The 20,308-nt window shown below is 37.0% G+C and overlaps 1 protein-coding gene across 4 annotated transcripts in view; it reads left to right on the top strand.

Moving 5' to 3' along the window:
• GPATCH2 (G-patch domain containing 2) overlaps nt 1–15,090 on the top strand; it is a 170,405-nt gene extending 155,315 nt beyond the window's left edge. For 2 of the 4 annotated variants that reach the window (XM_025420987.3, XM_025420986.3), the window contains one exon: nt 8,595–13,592. In XM_025420987.3, the coding sequence (XP_025276772.1) occupies nt 8,595–8,712 (118 nt within the window). In that variant the 3' untranslated portion in view covers nt 8,713–13,592. Of the gene's footprint in view, nt 1–8,594; nt 13,593–15,046 lie in introns of those variants that run through there. The other 2 variants (XR_003125662.3, XM_049106947.1) reach the window with 2 other exon arrangements.
• Nucleotides 15,091–20,308: the final 5,218 nt, after the last annotated feature.

Genomic DNA, 20,308 nt, shown 5'->3' with positions numbered 1-20,308 from the left:
TCAGGCCTGCGTCTACCCACATGACCCCTAAATCCCTATTCTTTCATGACAACATATGGCCTTTTTGTAAGAATGTATTTGTAAAGACTGTTCTGTTGTATATGTTTATTTGAACTTGCTATTATGTGTTAAGTTTCATAGAAGAGTTACCTAAATATTGCTATGTAGAGATACAGAACATTCGTGAGAATACCTCTAATATATCTCTTTACGCAGGGACAGATAGCCACTTTTAGATCGAATACATGTCATAAGTTCCTCAATTCAAATCTTTCATAAGGCAGGTGTAGAATTCTTTAATATCCCCATTCCAGTTGAATGGTCCCCTGAATTCTCTTATCTTTCAATGATTCAAACATTAGTGGCAGAAATAGTACAAGAACAATCTTAGGGATGTGACTAAAGCACCTTAGTGCCAGCAATAAGGAAGAGAGAATATCAGGGTCAGGTTCTAACACTCTGAACATATGTGAAGTGAGAAGGAAAATGCATAATGGTTGAGGAGAGGATAATATAATTATTTCTACAAGGTGATTTTGACGTTACAACTCAGTAGCATCAGAGGAAATCATTTATACGGAGTATGGGTCTAAACATTAAACTTTAGCCTAAAACATTCATAAGCCTATACCAGCATATTTCAGACATTATATTTCAAAACTGTTGTGATTCTCTTAAGATTCAGGATTTTGATTATATTACTAGATTTTTTTTTCCTTAAAGAATAAAATTCATAGAAATTTAATGCATTTTTGTAATTACTCACAGTAGTGGAGTAAGAGAATTATGTTACTCATTTCAAATGCGTCTTTTAAATCCATGCATAACTGTTCCTCTCAAAGAGGAAGAGAATGAGGTTATTTAAAAGTCCTCAGTTTTAAAAAGAATATCTTCTAATACTAATGAATCAACTCTAAGGTGAAGATTATTATCCAAATTCAAGTAAGAAATGCTTTTGCATAAATACACTTTGATAATGAGGTTATGAATCCTCGATCATCTTGTCTCTGAAAATTATAATTTTCAAATTCTGAAGTATATTCAGTCTCATAATAGTCAATTATATTTGTCAGCTTCCAGAGTTGAGTTAGCATGTAGAACTATTTCAAAATGAATATTCTTCCCATTTTATAGGCCCTTTCAGACCTCCCCCCAAAACACATCAAATTGAGATACATTTTCACACTTTCTGTTGCCTCTAGTCAACATTCAATCTAAGGTGGAAAAATGCAGGTAAAGATAACAGTCTCTCATGTGAAGTAGGGGATAAGAGTTAAAAGGCAGACAGCTTGAATATTATTTAATGATCCCCTCTGATTTATATGTGAAATATTGTACAGTTAAACAGCACTTTTAGAAAATATTTACCAAAGCATTGTCAGAAGACTATAATTTGGCACTCTAACTTTATAATCCTGAACAGGGTTTATACAACAATTGAAAACTCCAAGAATAAACAGTTATGTATTATACATGTAATAAATACTTGTAAGTCACCGATGAAATTAATAACCCAAAATCTGATCTTTACCTGCTAGTGTGTTGAAAATTTTACTCACCCTGTTTTAGCAATAGCATTGAAGCATAATTTCATTCACTTTGTACAGCTATAGAGCTATAGTCTAGCCAGCAGTGTTATCGGTTGAACATTTATTAATTGTGACAGGAACACCAAATTTATTTCAGTGCTTTAGCTTATTTACTGCTCTTTCACCTTTGTATTTTGTATCGACAAAGTAAAATGAATATTGATAAGGTTAGATATTGATTTTTAAATGTATGGCTTGTTCTCTGCCTCATTCAAAGTCACATACCAAAAGATAGTGGATGTCTCAGTAGCAAAGGATGTAGATTTACTATTATAAAATTGAGAACTGTTGAAGCAAGAAGGTTTGCCAGCAGAATGCATTTTATAGTTTGAAAAATGTCACCTGTAAAGGTGAAGAAAAGCAGTGAGCAAAATAGAAAGAATATTATTAACACATTTTTAAAAGGCAGTCAGCAATGTTGGTTATGGTCTGCGTTTTTGGTAGAAGTCATAGCTTAGTAAGGATCTCATAGTGAAAAGATATAAGCGTGCTTTTGGAAATATTATGGCTACCACATTCATTTAAAGGTTTAGTCCACTACGCATTACTAAATTCATTGTTATCCACAATTAGTATTTGCTGTTACTATTTTGCTTTGTATTGAACTGATAGCATAGGGAAAATATTCATCGAAAAGAGTCAACCTTTTTCCTATACATTTTATATTACGTAGACATGCCTAGTGAAGTTTAATATCTTGGTATAGATATTGCTCCAGGCTATGTTTTCATGGACATGCAAGATCTTTGCAAGGGGTTGCTTTACAGCCTTCTGTGACTTTTTGACTTCTTCCTCAGCATTCTACTGGTATTTCAATAATAAAATAATCTTGGAATATTTAAGACAATAAAGGCAAGTTGCAAACCATAATAATGGGTAAAGATTTTTTAAAGATGTACTTTTAATTAAAAGTCTTACTGATCATAATCAGGAAATGGTTAGTGTAACCAAGCTCCCTTCCTGCTGTATCTCTTCAGTTGTCCAAAATTTATTTTATCAATAATTGTATTTTTATTTTCTTTTACCACTGGATCTATATGATCAATGTAGATTATCTAATCTCTTCCAGGACTTTAAAATGGGCAGACTTTTGGAGATGTTGTTGTTTTTAATTTTGAAACCAAACATATCACCCTCATCCTCTTGATACTGAAACCAAACATATCACCCTCATCCTCTTGATACATGCATCACCAAACTGACTTTCAGTTTGGTGTTTTAGGAGAGTCTTAACTCTCCACTACCATTTGGTACAAGGTATACTTAAGGAGAGGGTAAACATCCACATTAGATAGAAAATAATCATGTTCCTGACAATATGAAAGACTAAATAATGAGAAAATTCTCAAACTACAGAATACCTGGACATACCTAACAAAGTGTAAAGCAATCTTTTTAGATGCATAGCTGAGACTAAAGGAAATTGTTCCAGACCAGAAATGGTCCTATGGAGCCCCCATGCCCATGCCCAGTTTTGCCAATCTAGGAAACCCTGAGGTGGGTTTGTTAGTGCCCCGTAGGAAGGGAGCTAAGCTGAGAAGTTGGATGTAAGGATCGTATCAAGTCAGAACATCTGGAAAGCTCTATCCTAAGAAGAAGGCAGGTTAGAAACAAAACTTACCCACAGGCATGGGAAAATAAGAATCTCATTTCTACCTGAGCTCCAAGTAGAAGACTCTGAAGATGTATAACCAGAGCTTATCCTCACATGAGTTTCTACTTTAAAATTATACCAAGTCAACAAATTAACATAAAAACCGGACTTTGAAGCAAAGCTTCTAAAGTTTCTTTTTTCTAAAGCTACTTTAGTGGTACATGCCTTAAACCCCAATGACTATCTTAATTTCACAAATGAAAACCTACTGAAGGTGATGTCATAAACCAAAACTTAAAAAAAAATGGAAATTATAAACAGATTTAAAAACAGAAGGAAATAACTATAGAAAAAAAGTAAGACAAGCATGGTAAAGAACCAAAGAGAATTTGATATTCTTATTTATTATGAAAAAATCTTGAAAATTATAAATTCACTGGATGGATGACACATTCAATACAGCTAGCCATACAACAACAACAAAACTAATGAATTCTAAGAGCAATCTGAAAAGATTGCCTAAAAGAAGCACTGAGATAAAAATATAGAAGATAGAATGGCTACAGGATTATGAGGGGGATGAAGTTCAACATACATCCAATAGGGCTTCCACGAGGAGTAAAAAGAATAGGGAGGTCCATTATTTGAGGATCATATTGACTGAATTCAGTGAAAATGATGGAATTTATACAACTGAAGGAAAATGTGAATCTTCATATTCAAAAAAGTACAAGTCCTTATCAAGAAACAGTAAATATAAATTTAGTTGTATCTAGACTCATTGTAATAAAACTTAAGAACACCAAAGAGAAAGAAAAGGACTTAGCAGCCAGGGAAAAAAGATGGAACCTACATCAGAATGAAATTACAATGGTAGCAGACTTAAAAACATCAGTACAGTCCAGAAGATAAGAGTAATATTTTCAAAGTGTGGAGATAAAATAATAATCAACATAGAGTTTTATATCCAGTTAAACCACTTCCTAAGAGTGAGGATGAAATAAAGACAATTTCAGGTAAATACCAATTATTACTAAACTTAATATGTCATGTAGAAGAAAACGGAATTCATAAAGAGAGAATCAAAATCAAAATGGAGGGGCACCTGGATGTCTCATCTGTTAAGCATCTGCCTTCAGCTCAGGTCATGATCTCAGGGTCCTGGGATGGAGCCCTGTGTCAGGTTCTCTGCTCAGTGGAGAGTCTGCTTCTCCCTCTCCCTCACTCCCTTCCCTCCCCCTACTCCCCCCTCCCCATGCTCTCTCTCATAAATAAATAAATAAATAAATAAATAAATAAATAAATAAATAAAATATTTTTTTTTAATAAGCTGGAAGTAAAACTCTGGACAACAATACGGACATGTGATGAAATAATAAGTCAGTTATGCATGTTGATATTTAAAGGTAATCACTAAAACAATAAAAATGCAACATATAATTTTCAAGCTGATGTAAGCAAACAATAAATGCCAGAAAGGAAGAGACAAAAATGTAGAGGAATGCAAGGCAAATAGCATTAAATAATACAGGAAAAATAGATCCAAATATACCGAGGATCACAATAAATGTAAATGGAGTAGATGCTTCAGTTAAATTCAAGGATTATTATAATAGATAAAAAAAAGCAAAACAAACCCCCGTGAATTGTGTTTACAAGTACAACTAAAACTTAAATTGTAATTTAAATACCCACCAGATCAGCTGGATTTATAGCAAGCAAAATGAATCTTTAGGTATCACAAGAGAGTTGAACCTCTCTCTTCAGACAGACTTGCTATGTGCTAGGTTAGACTAGTAATTTCCGGGGTTTAAAATTTATGAACAGTAAAATCCAAGTCATTTGGGAGAATGTGGCAGAAGAAATGACATAAGAGAAAATATTGGTGATATAATATTTTAAGTCAGATGTTCAGTCAGTGAATGAATAAGATTTGGACTCAAATGTAAGTCCACATTCTAATTGAGACACTTTCTAGCTAGTTGACTTGGGGCAGGTTGTATTACCTCTTCAAACCTCAGTGTCATCTATAAAATGGAACCAATAATACCTATCTTTTAGATTGATAAGGAAGAGCAAAAGAAATGGTGAATATGGAAGCATCTGTAACCTGAAGAGCAGTAGCTATCATCATATTTTGTTATCCACCTATGTCAGTGTATGTTTGCTGTATATGCAAATTGAGAGAAATTATTACAATTCACTTATAACCCAGTTAATTTTTATTTTAGTTGTTTGAAGCATCATCATCACTAGAATTGTTTATTTGCCATTAATTCTCATGGAAAGTGTGTAGGTTTTTGGAGTAAACTTAACCAAATTAGAATCTTAGCTTACTCACTATGTAGTCATGGTCAAATGACATCATGTCTCCAAGCCCGACTAGAATTCCTTCCTAGCACAGTTGTTATGAGGAATGGATCTAATGAATGCCATATGTCTAACAAGTAAACGATGTGTGTGGTACGTAGTAGGCAGACCATAAATGATCCTGATTATATTATTGTAAATAGACATAACTGTGTGCCTTCAGAACCAATACAATTTTAAGATTTTTTTAGCTTTTTTTAAACACTCTTCTTTGATTCGTAATGATTCCATAAGAAATATATTTCTGTATAATCAAAATATCTATTAATAAAAACACTCTTGGGGCACCTGGTGGCTCAGTCAGTTGAGCGTCTGCCTTCAGCTGAGATCATGACCCCAGGGTTCTGGAATTGAGCCCCACACTGAGGTCCCTGCTCAGCCAGAAGTCTGCTTCTCCCTCTCCTCCTACCCCTCCCCCTGCTCATACACTCCCTCACTCTCTTTCTTTCACTCTCAAATAAATAAATAAAATCTTTAGAAAAAAATATTTCCATATCCAAACATGTCAATATAGATCACATCTTTCATTCGTTACAAAGTTTTTCTCAGGGATCCCTGGGTGGCGCAGCGGTTTGGCGCCTGCCTTTGGCCCAGGGCGCGATCCTGGAGGCCTGGGATCGAATCCCACGTCGGGCTCCCGGTGCATGGAGCCTGCTTCTCCCTCTGCCTGTGTCTCTGCCTCTCTGTCTCTCTCTGTGTAACTATCATGAATAAATAAATAAAATCTTTAAAAAAAAAAAAAAAAAGTTTTTCTCACCTTGAAAAAAAAAAAAACAAAACAAAACAGGAAATTAGTTCCACATTAAATTTTTATTATTTAAAAAGTATGTGCCTTGTATTCTAAGCCAGTAAGGGTTTGAACTGATTTGAGTTAGCAAAACTCACTTGAGAAACGTCTACAGTATTGCAGAAAAGATGCAGAATGGCCTGAATCAGGCTTTTCTATATTAAGAATAAAACAAAACATCTGACAAAGTGTAGTAACACCTACCATTTTCTCACCTCTCAAACTGTGCTAAATGCTGTTTCTTTCCTTAACAGTAATCAAAAAAATCATGTCCTTAAATTAGTTATTAAGAACAGAGAAAAAAAAATAAGAACAGAGAGCCATATTATAACTCGTAGTTTTAATAACCACTAATAATAATAATATTATTATTATTATTAATAGCCCTGCCCCCCAGCTAGCTGGTAAAGAGGGAAAAGAGGATGGAAGAAAGAGCGAGCGCATACCACAAACGCGTTCTGAATACAGGGGAGGGACTGAAGCGGGGTGCACTAGCTGTTATGTAGGAAGCAGCATGTGTCACCTCCCCTTCCATTGGCTGTTTATCCAACATCAATACAACACTTTAGGAGCCAAATTACTAAACAAGCTGCCAATTAGGCTTGCAGTCAGCTGGACAGATTAGCAGCTAAGAGAGGCCGATACAAGATTTTCATCTCTTGAGCCAATTACACCAGTGAATTACCATCCACAATACTCCCTGGAAGATTTTAGGGGAAAGGACTGAGTCACCTGTCACAGAAAGGAGAGATCCCACATCAAGGGGGCTGGGCATGGGGAGCATGCGGGCGGGCGAGCAGGCTAGGTATTGCTAAAATTGCCGGAGCAGGAGGAGAGCCTTCCAGGAAAGGACTTAAAAGATTTAGCACTGCCAGGAGCAAAAGGAAAGGAAATTATGGTTGTAGGAGGCTGTGTGGAGACTGAGTTGTTCCCCTCCTAAGTCTTAATCTCATAAAAAGGATGAGAGACCAACAGTAGATCTCACTCCGGAATCACTGTCCATGAAAAATGAACTAACTGTTAGCTTGTCTTTAAGGTTGCATAGAAAAGCTTTTTTTATCATTATTATTATTCTTTCAGGAATCCATGGTTACATGTGGAAAGATTTAACATGTGAGAAGTTAGATGTTCTCCCATTTTTATTGTTTTACTTCAAAGTACAAGATAATGCTTTATCTCATTTTATTTTCATTAAGAAGAGAGATGAAAGCAGCACCTAAAAAAGAGAGTGGGTTCTTTTCTACCCAGATTAAGAACAACAAGGATGGGAGGATTACAGTGGCCAATCTTGGGACCCCCGTGCTGGAAATTATCAACATTTTTACATGGTGATACTCATTCACCATTTGCTGTTCACTTTAGGACTGAGAAGTGACCACAATTTAGCAATTTTTGAAGGGGTGTATTCAGGTGGCCTCATGTTTTTTTCTTAAATATTAAACAAATCTTACACCTGAACTTTAGCAAGCTCTTAAATCCAAAATATGATAAAATATGATTAAAGAGATGTGTAGCCCAGAGCACCATTAGACCTCTGATGTGATTTGACCTTACAGATGGAATTAAACTAATTTGTGGCAATTACTTAAAAATCAGGGATATGGGATAGAATTGCTAGTGCACTGTTCAACCTGACATACCTGACCAGTGGCTGTTCAGAAAACACTAGATATCCTGGAGGTCTGTTTTGGAAATGCATCTTTTGCCCTGGTCTAGCAGTAAATAATGTTAGTTATGAATTTTTTTATACCTATCATTGCCATTCAAGCCTTTTACAACTGAAAGTTTTTTCCAGTACACATTAAGATACTTGTTTCAGTGAGCTAAGACCCCATTTGACAAGTCCCAGACTGCCTCATTATGTGGTCACCTGGTTCTCATCTATTCCCAGTTACTAATTCAGCAAATGGCAATGGTGCATTTCATTCTCAGTCCTACAATGTACTGAAGACTGAGGCTCTCACAATGTCCAATACACGGCTTTGAAAATCAGCTGATGATAGCAAACGAATGTCCATTATTAAAACTTATTTCTAGCACTTTGCACTTTCTTTCTTCTACAAGTCAGAATCATGGGAAGTAGTCTACTTGCTCTCCCCCAGAATGCCAGATACAAAGCACCACATAAAATAAACTTGTTGGAAGAAAAACTTAGGAGAATATGATTTTCTTAACTTGAGAGAATCTTCATCTATGTCTGTACTAATATGGTTTGGGGGCTTGTTGTGTTTTTTTGTCATTTTTTTAATTTCAGGATTTGTAGGGGAAAACGCTCAGCCAATCCTAGAAAACAACATTGGAAACCGAATGCTCCAGAATATGGGCTGGACACCTGGGTCAGGCCTTGGACGAGGTGGCAAGGGGATCGCTGAGCCAATTCAAGCTCTGCAGAGGCCAAAAGGATTAGGTCTCGGATTCCCTCTTCCAAAAAGCACCCCTGCGACTGCCACTCCCAATTCAGGAAAATCCACCTAAGAAGAAAAGCAAAGAAGAAACGGTTCATCATTTTTATTCATGATATATATTCCATTGTTTTAAAATTTCAACATAGCTTCTGTTTTTGAAGCAAAAATCTACATTGCCTCCAACTTATCACTCTAGCGTCATAACTGCATACAGTCCTGCCACAGTGATAGAAATGGGGTTCCTTTGCAATTCCTGGTGCTAAAGTGAAAACCTTTACCTTTTAAATTTTGCAGCAATTTTCAGCTATTTCTAGGTATAAAGAAGAGCTCATTTCTCCTATTTATTTTGATCTCATAGGTCAATCATTTCTAGCTCGATTCATTCGTGTGTGTGTGTGTGTGTGTGTGTGCGTGCGCGTGTGCAATGCCCAAGCAAATGTGAGCACACCCACAGGTTTCTCAAATGGGATAGGCCAGAAAGGATGGTGTTTCCAATCATCCCAAGAACTTGAGAGACTTGTCATCACATCAGTGAAATCCTAATCAAGTCTTTGTTTGAAAGGCTTGCCAATTTCACATTCCTCAAATTTGGCCTTTTTGTGAGGATTCTATAATGGGGTGGTACCAATGAATCTATCCTTGGACAATGTAGTATAAAGTTCACAGTGGAAAAATAGCAATTAATGTTTCCCTCTGACGTTTTGACCAAAATAAACCTCATCAATGTTATCACCAGAGTGCCCACAACATGACTTCAATGCAGATTTTACAAATTTTACCTCATCTAGAACATAAAATAATGATTGAAAGAAAAATGTATTTTTTAAATTCACCATGACTGAACTGTAAATTCTGTTGATCTAGACTGACTTCTACCTCTCTCTTCCCAAAGGTTGATATTTTTTTTTAAGATCAGTGCAAAGGTGGTAAGCTAATTTTCAATTTTAACCATTGGGGTAGCCTATTAGGATTACCAGATCAATTAATTTGAAAATTTAAATGGCTCTCCCAAGAATTCAGAATTCTGGCAATGATCCAGCCCATTTACAAGGTGAACAAGAGAATGAATGGTAATGATTTGCCCTTTCTAACATCTAAGTAGTTACTTTAAAATCAAGCAAAACAAGTCATTTTTATTATGTGCCTCCTATTGTTATTTTTGAATCATCTGCTTCATAATGCCAGAGATTCTAAATTGCTCTTAGCTTGGAAGATGTTGATCTTCATTATTAAGGACTGATAATATATTTATAATGGCTTTTATTGGTTGAGTAAAGGTCAAAATAACGCATGAGAATCACCTTTCTAATGGAGTTTTTTAACTTATTTTATAAGAGCATTTTTAGGTTCTCAGAAAAATTAAGAAGGTATAGAGATTTCTCACATACCCTCTGCCCCCACACATGTATTATCAGCATCCCCCACCAGAGTGGGACATTGGTTACAATTGACAAGACTACATTGACACATCCTAATCATCCAAAGTACACAGCTTACACTATAATTCACTCTGGTCTTGTACATTCTATAGGTTTGGATAAATGTAAGATGACATGGATCTGCCATTATATTATCACACAGAGCAGTTTCACTGCCCTGAAAATCCTCGATGCTCCATTCTAGTAGGTTTTAGAAAATTTTGCACATCCCCAAGAGTTTTTTAAAGTGGGGAGAGGAAGTTTGTGCAGATAGTATAGACCTTTCCTAGGTGGTCCCCTAGCAGCCAGCTGGGGAGAAAGGGTCATCCTGCCATTTGAGAGCCTCTATGTTTGCGAATTGTACATGTTCCTTTTAAGAATTACCTTCTTTCCTAGGGATATTGTAAGAGGACAGGTTAGTTAAGGGATTATAGACTACCAAGTGAATAGCTCTTTTGAGGCATTCTTATTAAATAGAATAACCCTGTTGTATCTTTTATGTTTGTCTCTTTGAAATCAGCCGTTTAAAAAAAATTTTTTTTTAATTTTGTTGTTAAATACTCATTCTAACTATGTAATGGGTAAAACCTGGAGGAGATCATCTATATACCAGGTAAAAAAATTCTTTATGATAGTGTATAGTGCTCTAGGGTCTATTCAAAGTATTTTCTTTTTTAATTCATTGCCTGAAAATCTTCTAAAACCCTAGAATTTTGAAAAGCAGAATTTGGAGCCACTGATAACACACAGTTACATTATTATGAGACTAGTCCCAAACTCCTGAAGACTTGGCTGTTCTTTTTCATTCTGCGATGTTCTAACCCTCATAGGAAGAGCAGAACATATACCCACTGGCATGGGGAAACTCCTTCATTAAATATCACAGTCTTTATGAGCATGGTGTATCGTTTCCCCTTTGGAAAGGCGGTAGTCACCTGAAGCAGCCCCTCTGAGATGCTCACTTAGCTTGGGTGTTGTTCTCGAACACTCCCTCCAAATTAGTTCATTTTCAGCAAGCAGAAGAAAGGTCTAATTCTTGATGTCTAGAGTCCCTCTATGCAGCTCTCAGAGGACTTAAGACATTTTCTATGTTACAGAAGTATTTAACTATACCAAACATATGAATCAATTCTCAAAGTAGAGAAGTGACAACATCTTCCCCCCCCACCCATCCCACACACACAAACATATGTCAGAAGCATGTACATCCCTTCCCCATTCAGTCCTCAAGAAAAATCAGTGCAGACCTGATGTTCTGTTTGTACCCAAACGTAACTGGAGAAATAATTAAAATATTCCATTTTTAATGTAAATCAAATCTCTTTTTAAGATATTAAGCCCACTAATATGTGTTTCACATATAGTTAATTTTTACCTGTTACTATGCACACAGAACCCAAAGCATCCAAAGGAATTCATGATTTAGAATGCACATTCAGGTCTCCTTAGAAGGTGGTAAGATTTTTCTCTGCTCATATGTGACGCCACTTGTCTATGCTACAGTATCTAAAGCCCAAAGTCAAATGAATCAGTCATGCCAAAAGCTTTAGAGAATACATAGGTCTCTTCCTTTATAAATTATCCAACCTTAGCTGTACCCCAGAGAGGCTGAACATGACTACCTTAGCAGTTCCACTTTTTTTTTCTTTGTATACATATTATACTTGATACTGATGAGACCGTGTGATCGGGTCATTTCCTTCCCGCCTTCCCTCCTTCTCTCCATCCTTCCCCCAAATATAATTTTTAAGGCTAGTTTCCCCTCAAATTTGTTTGCTTTCATTTTTCAGTTATAAGGTACCCCTTTAAAAACAGCATAACTAACTAAAATTTACCAATTAATTAGTCTCAATATTTAAATACATAGATTTATAACTCATTCTGTGGTTATCAAACAGAGGTTAAGACAGTCGGGTTAAAGATATGCATAATGTATACTTAGAGGTGTGTTTAGAGGGCACATATGTATGCAATAAACAGACATGATTGCAAAATATTGCATTTTATTAATGTTTATTTTAACATTGTGAATTGATATTCTTGTAATTAATTGAACTGACAGTTGCTTCTCTTCACATTTTCATTTTGCGCTAATATTTCATGAAAGAGAAAACCATTTCTTCCTGTATTTTGTCTTTCTAAAAACAAAAAGTGATCTAAATTAAATTAGTATTGTAAAATGAAGTTGGTTAGCAAAGAGTATTTTGGATTTTTTTTTAGGTGTTTTTTTTTCCTTTTGGTAGAAAGCTATATTAATAGTACAACGAAGAATGAGAAAATAAAACAATGTTTAAAAATGTTATTTATAAGCAGTCATTGTCTTTGTGCGTTAAATGTTTACCTCTCGACCTTAAGGTAATAAAAGATAGAGTTGAAAGTACTTTTAAAAAATTTAATTACTACCCTTTGACAATTAAGATCTAACAATTAAATTCATTGTTTAATTTCTAAGCCCTGGAAAATTTCCGTATTTACAAAAAAATTTAGAGAAAAAAATTGGCAAACATGTTTGACTGATGAAAGACATATTTATATTGGACTGATGAAAAACATATTTATTCCCAGCTGACTGTGACCTGTTCTACTACATTTTCGTCATGTGTTTATTATCTCCGAAGTTGGGCAAAACTGACTGATTCAAGGCCCTCCTACTCAAACGTTGTCTGATTCTCAGGAATTCTTCCTTCTCAAAGAGAATCAAGTACACATTCCTCTCTCTGGCCACTCGAAATGTCACTGAGAATCCTATACATTCCAGTCACTCCATTTCCCCCTGGAACATTGTACCTTCCACAAACGTGCTTGGATATTTTAAATACTCTGTGATACTAAAGTGTTGAGTTTTGTTTGCTTATAAGAAGCATCTCACTATGTTGATAAAATTTTATCTTCTCTCCTGAAAGACTAGAGTTGTTAGAGTGAGTAGCTTTTTTTTTTTTTTTTTTTTTTTTTTTTTTTATCCAGTAGGTATTAAATACTCATTTATTTAACAGGCTTGCAGTAATATATACTCAACTGACAAGTGGACCATGAAGGCTCCTTCTGCTGGGTTCCTACTAAGCAAAGACTCATTACTTTACACACCTGACATTTTAAGTAGATCCAGATTTGTCTCTAGTGAGCCAGTGCCATTAACTGCCAGGAGTATGATCTACTATTGCCACTTTTAGTTTTATCTGTACATTAGAGTTGTCTTCTGTCTTTGAATTGTCAGACAGTTTAAATCATTCCCGGATTCACAGACCTCACTCCTTTTTCGTTATCAGAACGTCCTGTGTTTACCCCTTAATCTTTCAAGGAAGAAGTTGGGAAAAAGTTGAAAGCAATTTTTGTGCTTGTTAAGTTTCTTGGGTTGGTTTGTTTGTTTTGTTTTGTTTTGTTTTGTTTTTTGTGGTTTGCGTTTTCAAAATAAATCACTAGAATTTTGAATGTGTGTGTGATACTTGATTTTTCAGGTATAAGATGGTAGAGATAAGACCATTATGATAGTCTTATCCCAAATAAAAAGACAGCCCCCCAACAACTATTTTCTCCCTATTTTTCATCTTTTTTATTAAATTTCTAAGAAATGTTTATTCTTCCTGGAGGCAGCATTCTTTAGTAGAGGCAGAGAAGGTGAGAATCAGTCTGCTAACTCAACATGTACTTAAAATATGCCTCCTACAATAGCGATTTCTTACATCCCTTATTGAAGTGGCTTCTTCAAATGCTAGAATTTCATAATTATGGTAAGCAAATGAGTTTGGGGTGAGGATGGGAATTGGGTCTGTCAGATGGCTGTGTGGCGAATCTGTCATTCTCAAGTTCTCTGTGGATGGCTGTAATTCATTATGGAAACAATAGGTCATCTACGGTGCATGCACCAAGTATGAAACTCACAAATAATTTTTTACGTGGCTGTGATGCACTTGGAAGCACACATTCAGGGTGTGAGATCTGAAGTGCTGCAAAACCACAGTATTTCGAGTACAACAGCTATAGTGTCCAGGCTCTCCGCAGTCAGTATAACAGGGTCCATAATTTGTAAGGCTTGGTTCTTGATCCTCGCACAACTTTCCATGCCTCTCCTGTTATGGCACCACTTCAGATTCCTTCCCACACATCTGAGGCTACTGCACGTGTTTTAATCTTGCAGGACAGCCTTCCAAAATGAGGGAACAATCGCCATGCACACAGGAAACCAGCGTGCTTTGACTCCCATGCCATTGTATTTCTCCATCAGGTCCCTTAACAACTCAGCTAGAAACAAGCAGCAGATTTTTCCCCCCACTCAGTGAGTAATTGTCTGCGCTGCAGTGACAGATGTGCAATATAGCAGCTTCTTCAGGAAAAAATTAACAGTTTGTCCAGCATGTCAGCTCGCTCTTTTTAGTGCTTGGGAGGTCTTGGCCCCATTATGGATGATTTAGAAATTGAGGCAAGCAAAGACCAGCTGCCTGTGCTGAAAGCCTTCGCCAGTCTCCCTCATCTGCATTCCAAGACTCGCTCACATCCAGAAATTGGTGGAGCCCCTCTGGCCACAAGATGAGTATGGGCTGACAATGCCTTGATTTGTTGAGAGAGAGAATAAATGGGTTTTTCAGAAGATGAGGAAATATCACCATTACTGGCCAATTTGCAGCATTTTATCTGTTCTTCAAACATGTCACTTTTGTTATTGTTGCATGGTAATTACATAGTGAAACGGAAAGAAAACATTCTGGTTACGTATTCAGATGGATTGCAAAATCATATAATCCTGATAAATGCCCATTTATGATACACACGGATGAAAGGTTCATTTTAATTTTGAAGGGCTGGCTCAGCCATAAATGGGATATAGGATTAAATCCCAGAGAATCTTATTACATAAAAGCAAATAGTCTTTCCCTTTACTTCTTCAGATCCAGGAAATTTCAAGGAGGGACCGTAAAGCATTCCCGCAAACACGATTTTCCGGAGACAATACAAAAAAAATGAACTCAGGATTGCATTCTGGAAAGAAAGAGAACTTTCAGCGAAACCAGGGAGTTCTCTCATCGCGAGGATCATCAGGCAGTCAGTCCTGAAGGCTACTCAGAGATGCAAGTTGGGCCTCCGCTGAAATATTTCTAGCTCAGAGGAATGGCCTTGCATTTTGAAGCTCCGGTTCCTGCTCACTTCTGCAATCTTGCCAAACATTTGGAAGCTAGAAATCAAATGCTTTCCTTATGTCCCTTTTCTAAGAGTATTTCTCCCCCCGTTCCCAGGACCCACTGTTGTAAATAAGCGTTGCTGGTGGAAGTCCAGCTGAACATGTAGATAATGCAAAGCAAGGAAATGTCAAGGAACAAGGGGACCAGCACCTTTAAGTAGCGGGTAAAATTGTGAGTCTTTGCTTAGTGGGAACCCAGCAGAAATAGAGTTCATGGTCCACTTGTCAGATGAGTAGATACTACAATAAACCTGTTAAATGAGTATCTAATACCCATTGGCTCCAAGTATGCTGTGACAGGGAAAGAAGAGGCACACCAGCTCTGAACCACCTTGGCCTGAGGGGAACATAAAATACCCTAGTACCACGTCTGGCATGCAGAAGGTGCTTTAAATTTGGTATATTTTTCTGTTTCTGATGAAGGGATAAATTGACTTTTTTTTTTTTTTATGTACTCTTCTGGCTGGGGAGGGAAGGTTGGAGAGAAGTGTTAACACATTTTGACTTCACAGCAATTCCTCAATAAAGACGATGATACCCAACAGTCCTCCTAATTTCATAGCCATTGATGAACATGCCCTTAATAATAAACGTTTGCCATGACTCCAAGTATTAGGTTTTTAAAAATCCATTCAGGGTACTTGGGTGTCTCACTCAATTAAATAACAGACTCTTGATTTGGGCTCCAGTCATGATCTGAGGGTCATGAGATCGAGCCCCGCATAGGGCTCCTTGCTGGGTGTGGAGTCTGTTTGAGATTCCCTCCCTGCCTTTCCCCCACCCTGCTTTCTCCCTCTCTCTCAAAAAATAATAAATAAAATAAAATAAAATAAAATAAAATAAAATAAAAATCCATTAGACTAAAACCTATAAATGATAAAAATACAGAATTCAATCACCTGCACTCAATCATTTCTTACTAGCTGACTGAAAATCATTCAGGGACTGCTGACCATGCCTACCAAGGCCTCTGGAATCTACCATGGCTCTCATTTATGGTACTCGTCCTACAGACCTGGGAGGCACAGAACCCATGCTCAGGACTCTAAGAAGAGCTAATGCTTTGACAAGTTCCTCAGATAGGTTGCTTGCTTAAGATATTTAGTTGAAATTCTGTCTTTTCACAGAATCTTTTTGGGAATGCATTCTAGAACAGGGCCTACTACACTAGGCCGTCCCTGAGAATCACCAGGGAGCACTTCAAACATTGAGGTTGGCCAATGGCACTCTCCAAAAGGCATCTGAGTCTGGGTGTGCAGTTGAGAAAGACTGTCCTGGAAGAACCAGAGTAGGTCATCCCCAAACCTTTGCTACATCAAAGCCCGTCTCCCACAATGGACCCTACTGGGTCATCTGCCCCACCTCTCACTTTCTGAGAACTCTCCTCAACACCACCACCCTCCCATCCTTTCCCAAAGGCAATGCCTAGGAATTGAAAATTTGGAGATTTAATTCCGCCCTTGGTGTGAAAGATCTCTTGAATGGAGAAGCAATGAACAGGGAAGCAGAGGGAGGCAATGTGTTCATGAGGTAAAGCAAGGAACAGAGGAGCAGAGGATGAATGAAGATGAAAACAAAAGCACCAGGTCTCTCCCACAGCCCTTGAGCCTGTTAGATGTCCTCTTCAGAAAAGACTGGAAGTCCGTTACAGGGAGGGTGGGGAAAACAACACTTTTCTACAGGAGAATATGACATGCTTTCCACAGGACTGGCCTCTTACATTCTTGGGCAATATACTTACTTTCTGGACCTAGACATCTTATTAGCAAACAGATAAGTCAGAGGGTGAATCGTTCACATTACACAAAGATTTTTCATGTTGTGAAAGAGCACAGGGTCCCTTTAGGTAGCATTTTCTCAAGTGCTTATTTACAGATCATTAAATACTTAACAGAGGGAAAAAGTAAAAGCTAAAGTGCTTAAGCCAGTATTTATTAAATATCCATCATAGATTCAGATAAAGCAAATCTAAAATCATAATGACAGTTAATTGTCCAGTTTGGGGATTTTTATGTTAGCAGACAGGAGGCTAAAATAACAGCCTGTCCAGGTTAATACAGGACTCCTGAGCATTCTTCCGTGGTTATAATTCTTTTCTGAGGGCTTAGCCTCGGTCCCATAAGACACCCCTTTATCTTACAATAAATGTCCTTTTTTTGTACAAGTTAAGCTTTCTGTTATTTCCATAGAGTACTCATTTTCTGCTGGATGTTGGCTAATATATAAATGTATTATAAAACACCAGAAAGTACTACCATAACTTGACCAACTGAATTTTCTCTGATTGTGCAATCATCTAAGAATTTATAGTTTTAAAGGAACTATTACACTTTATAATGCTTTAATAAAGTTCCACCTTGTAGCAATGGAGTATTTTAAATGACTTGGCCTCATTTTCCTTTTCTTTTTTAAACTGAGTCCAACTCTATCAAATTCTAAGCCAGTGAGTGGAAGAGGACCTTCCTGTCTGTGGAAGAGGCCCATTACCGCAAAGGATTTTCAGAAGATTGAAGAAGAATTCTGAATATTAGTGACTTTATTTTTTAAATATGTTAATAGATATTGAACATATAACATTTTTCTCTGAGCTGTTCTACAATTTTTATGTGTCACAGAGTAAGGAGAGCATGTTGAACCTGTAAAATATGAATAGAAGCCACTTCTGCGGCCTTTCCATCCCATCTTACAGCTACCTGGTAATCACACTCCCAGACACTGAGTTCAGCTGGTTTGTGAGGGGAAATGGCTGTCACTGCTGAGATGGTGACATCTGCTGAGATGGTGAGATCAGCAACTGCCCTGTTTCCCCATCCAGCTCATCACCTGTCTCCAGCCTATCAGACAGGAGGTCCAGGACCCACTCTATAGGGAGAAAGAAGAAAAGAAAAGAGAAAGAAGAGGAGAGGAAAAGAGGAGAGGAGAGGAGAGGAGAGGAGAGGAGAGGAGAGGAGAGGAGAGGAGAGGAGAGGAGAGGAGAGGAGAGGAGAGACAAAGAAAGAAAAGAAAGATGGGCAGAAAGTAGAAAGCAACCCTCCAGCTCCCATGATTTGTTTTCCTTTCATGTCTGGGACCCCGGGGCAATGCTACAGCAGAAGGACCACTGGACCAGAAGTTGCCAAAGCTGTATTAAAATTAGGTGCATCTCTTACCTGTTCAGACACTCACTGAAACTGTTCTGATTCTGTATCCAAATTTATAAAATAAATAGATTGGATAGTGAAGGGAATTGATATTTCTGAGTACCTACTCTGTACTGGGAGTTTCATACATAATTTCCCTATGAACCTCACAAAAAGATATTGCTACTTCTCATTGGTCCTTCTCAGTTATAAAGATTAGACAACACTTAACTTCCATAATGCAAACTAACTGGGGGAAAAAATGTTCTTAAGCTGGCAGAAAGTCCAAATGCTTAATATTTAAAGACATACAATGTTACTGTTTATAGGTATATTACTAAGAAATTCACATCGAATAAAATTTTAGTTAATATTCAAATCGGTGTTTGTGTGCAAATAGCATTTGTATGGTGGCAAGTTTTGAAAATTGTATTTTCCCTAAGTACTTTATTTCCTTGTAGTGTGTTTTGGATGTTAATTGAATGGATAAAATTATCATTATGGTGAACAGGCATCCACTAGCCCAACCCAAGTCTCAGTGACCACAAATTCAAAATTTGTGGGGTCCATATAACTAAGATTTGAAAATATCCTTTGATATATATCTCATGATGTGCCAGGTTTCTGATCATACAGGATAACACTAACTTGACAATATGACCTTGGTCAGGATAGCCCATGATTTCCCAGAACAATGAAGAAGAAAGTGATGGAGTTTTGTTTTTTTTTTTTTCTTTTAAAGAACTAGGGTCCAGGGTAATGACCTTAACTCCATATAGAGTTTGAAGCATTGGAACAGGTTCAGAAAAAAATCAAGACAAATGACTAAAGGCTAAAGGGACTGACTTTAAGAAAAATATAGTCAATGAATAATGTAGAGTTTGCTAAATAATGGCCACAGAGAGGGTTTAATAATCCCAAGAATATTTTAAAGACACAAACATCCAGAAGGAATAGAATTATTTCAGGAATTACCCTTTAGTTCTAAAACGAGAAAAGTGATTGGTTGGCTTAATTTTTTTTTTAAAAAAATGATGTTTGAGTAAAAGGAAACAGAAACATGTCTATTTTAATGAAAAATATTAAGGTAATCAAAGGAAGAACTATTATGAAATCTCACTCTGAATTAATTGAAGCCCTTTGTGAATCCGTGGAATGCAATGATTCAGCCCAGCTCGGGGATGCCAGGTGGAAATGTTCTAACATACCTGAGAATCTAATCTCCTGCCTCCACTACCAAACCACCTTGGCAGCTAGGTTGTTAAGCCAGGAAAAGTTTTTGGTGCATCTTCTCACTGGGCACAGGCATCGTGTCCATTCTCTTGCTGATGAGTAGCACAGAGTTTTGCTGTGACCCTTTCTGGGTCTATTCTTTAATCTGACTTTTGCAGCTGTGAAAATAACCAAAGTACCTCACAGGTCATTAGGCTAGGTAAACTGCTCATTACAGAGTGAAATGAGACCAATGATAGTCGTATTCTGGCCAACGCAGACTGTGTCTACCTCCTACCATCTAATTAAATGACACTTGCTAAGTATTTATGGAGCATCTACCATATGCTTATCACTGAGCTGGTCACTGCGAGGATTTATAAGAATTTCACAGTGTACTCACTGCCCACAAGAGACTTAGAATCTTTTTAGAGTCATCCCACATATATTCAGGGACGATATTTAAATCTTTTATAATGAGACTGGCACAGACACTGGCCAATGAGAGTGGATACCCATCTCATCTGAATGGATGCCTGCTATAAATAATCGATATGGTGTAAGTGTGTGTGTGTGTGTGTGTGTGTGTGTGTGTGTTGGTGAAGACCAGTCCTACTTAAATCTGATTTTTTTTTTAAGCT

Source organism: Canis lupus, chromosome 38 (assembly GCF_003254725.2).
Source record: "Canis lupus dingo isolate Sandy chromosome 38, ASM325472v2, whole genome shotgun sequence".
NCBI lineage: Eukaryota > Metazoa > Chordata > Mammalia > Carnivora > Canidae > Canis > Canis lupus.
The sequence above is the reverse complement of the archived record's forward strand: the minus strand, read 5'-3'. Positions and strand labels throughout refer to the sequence as shown.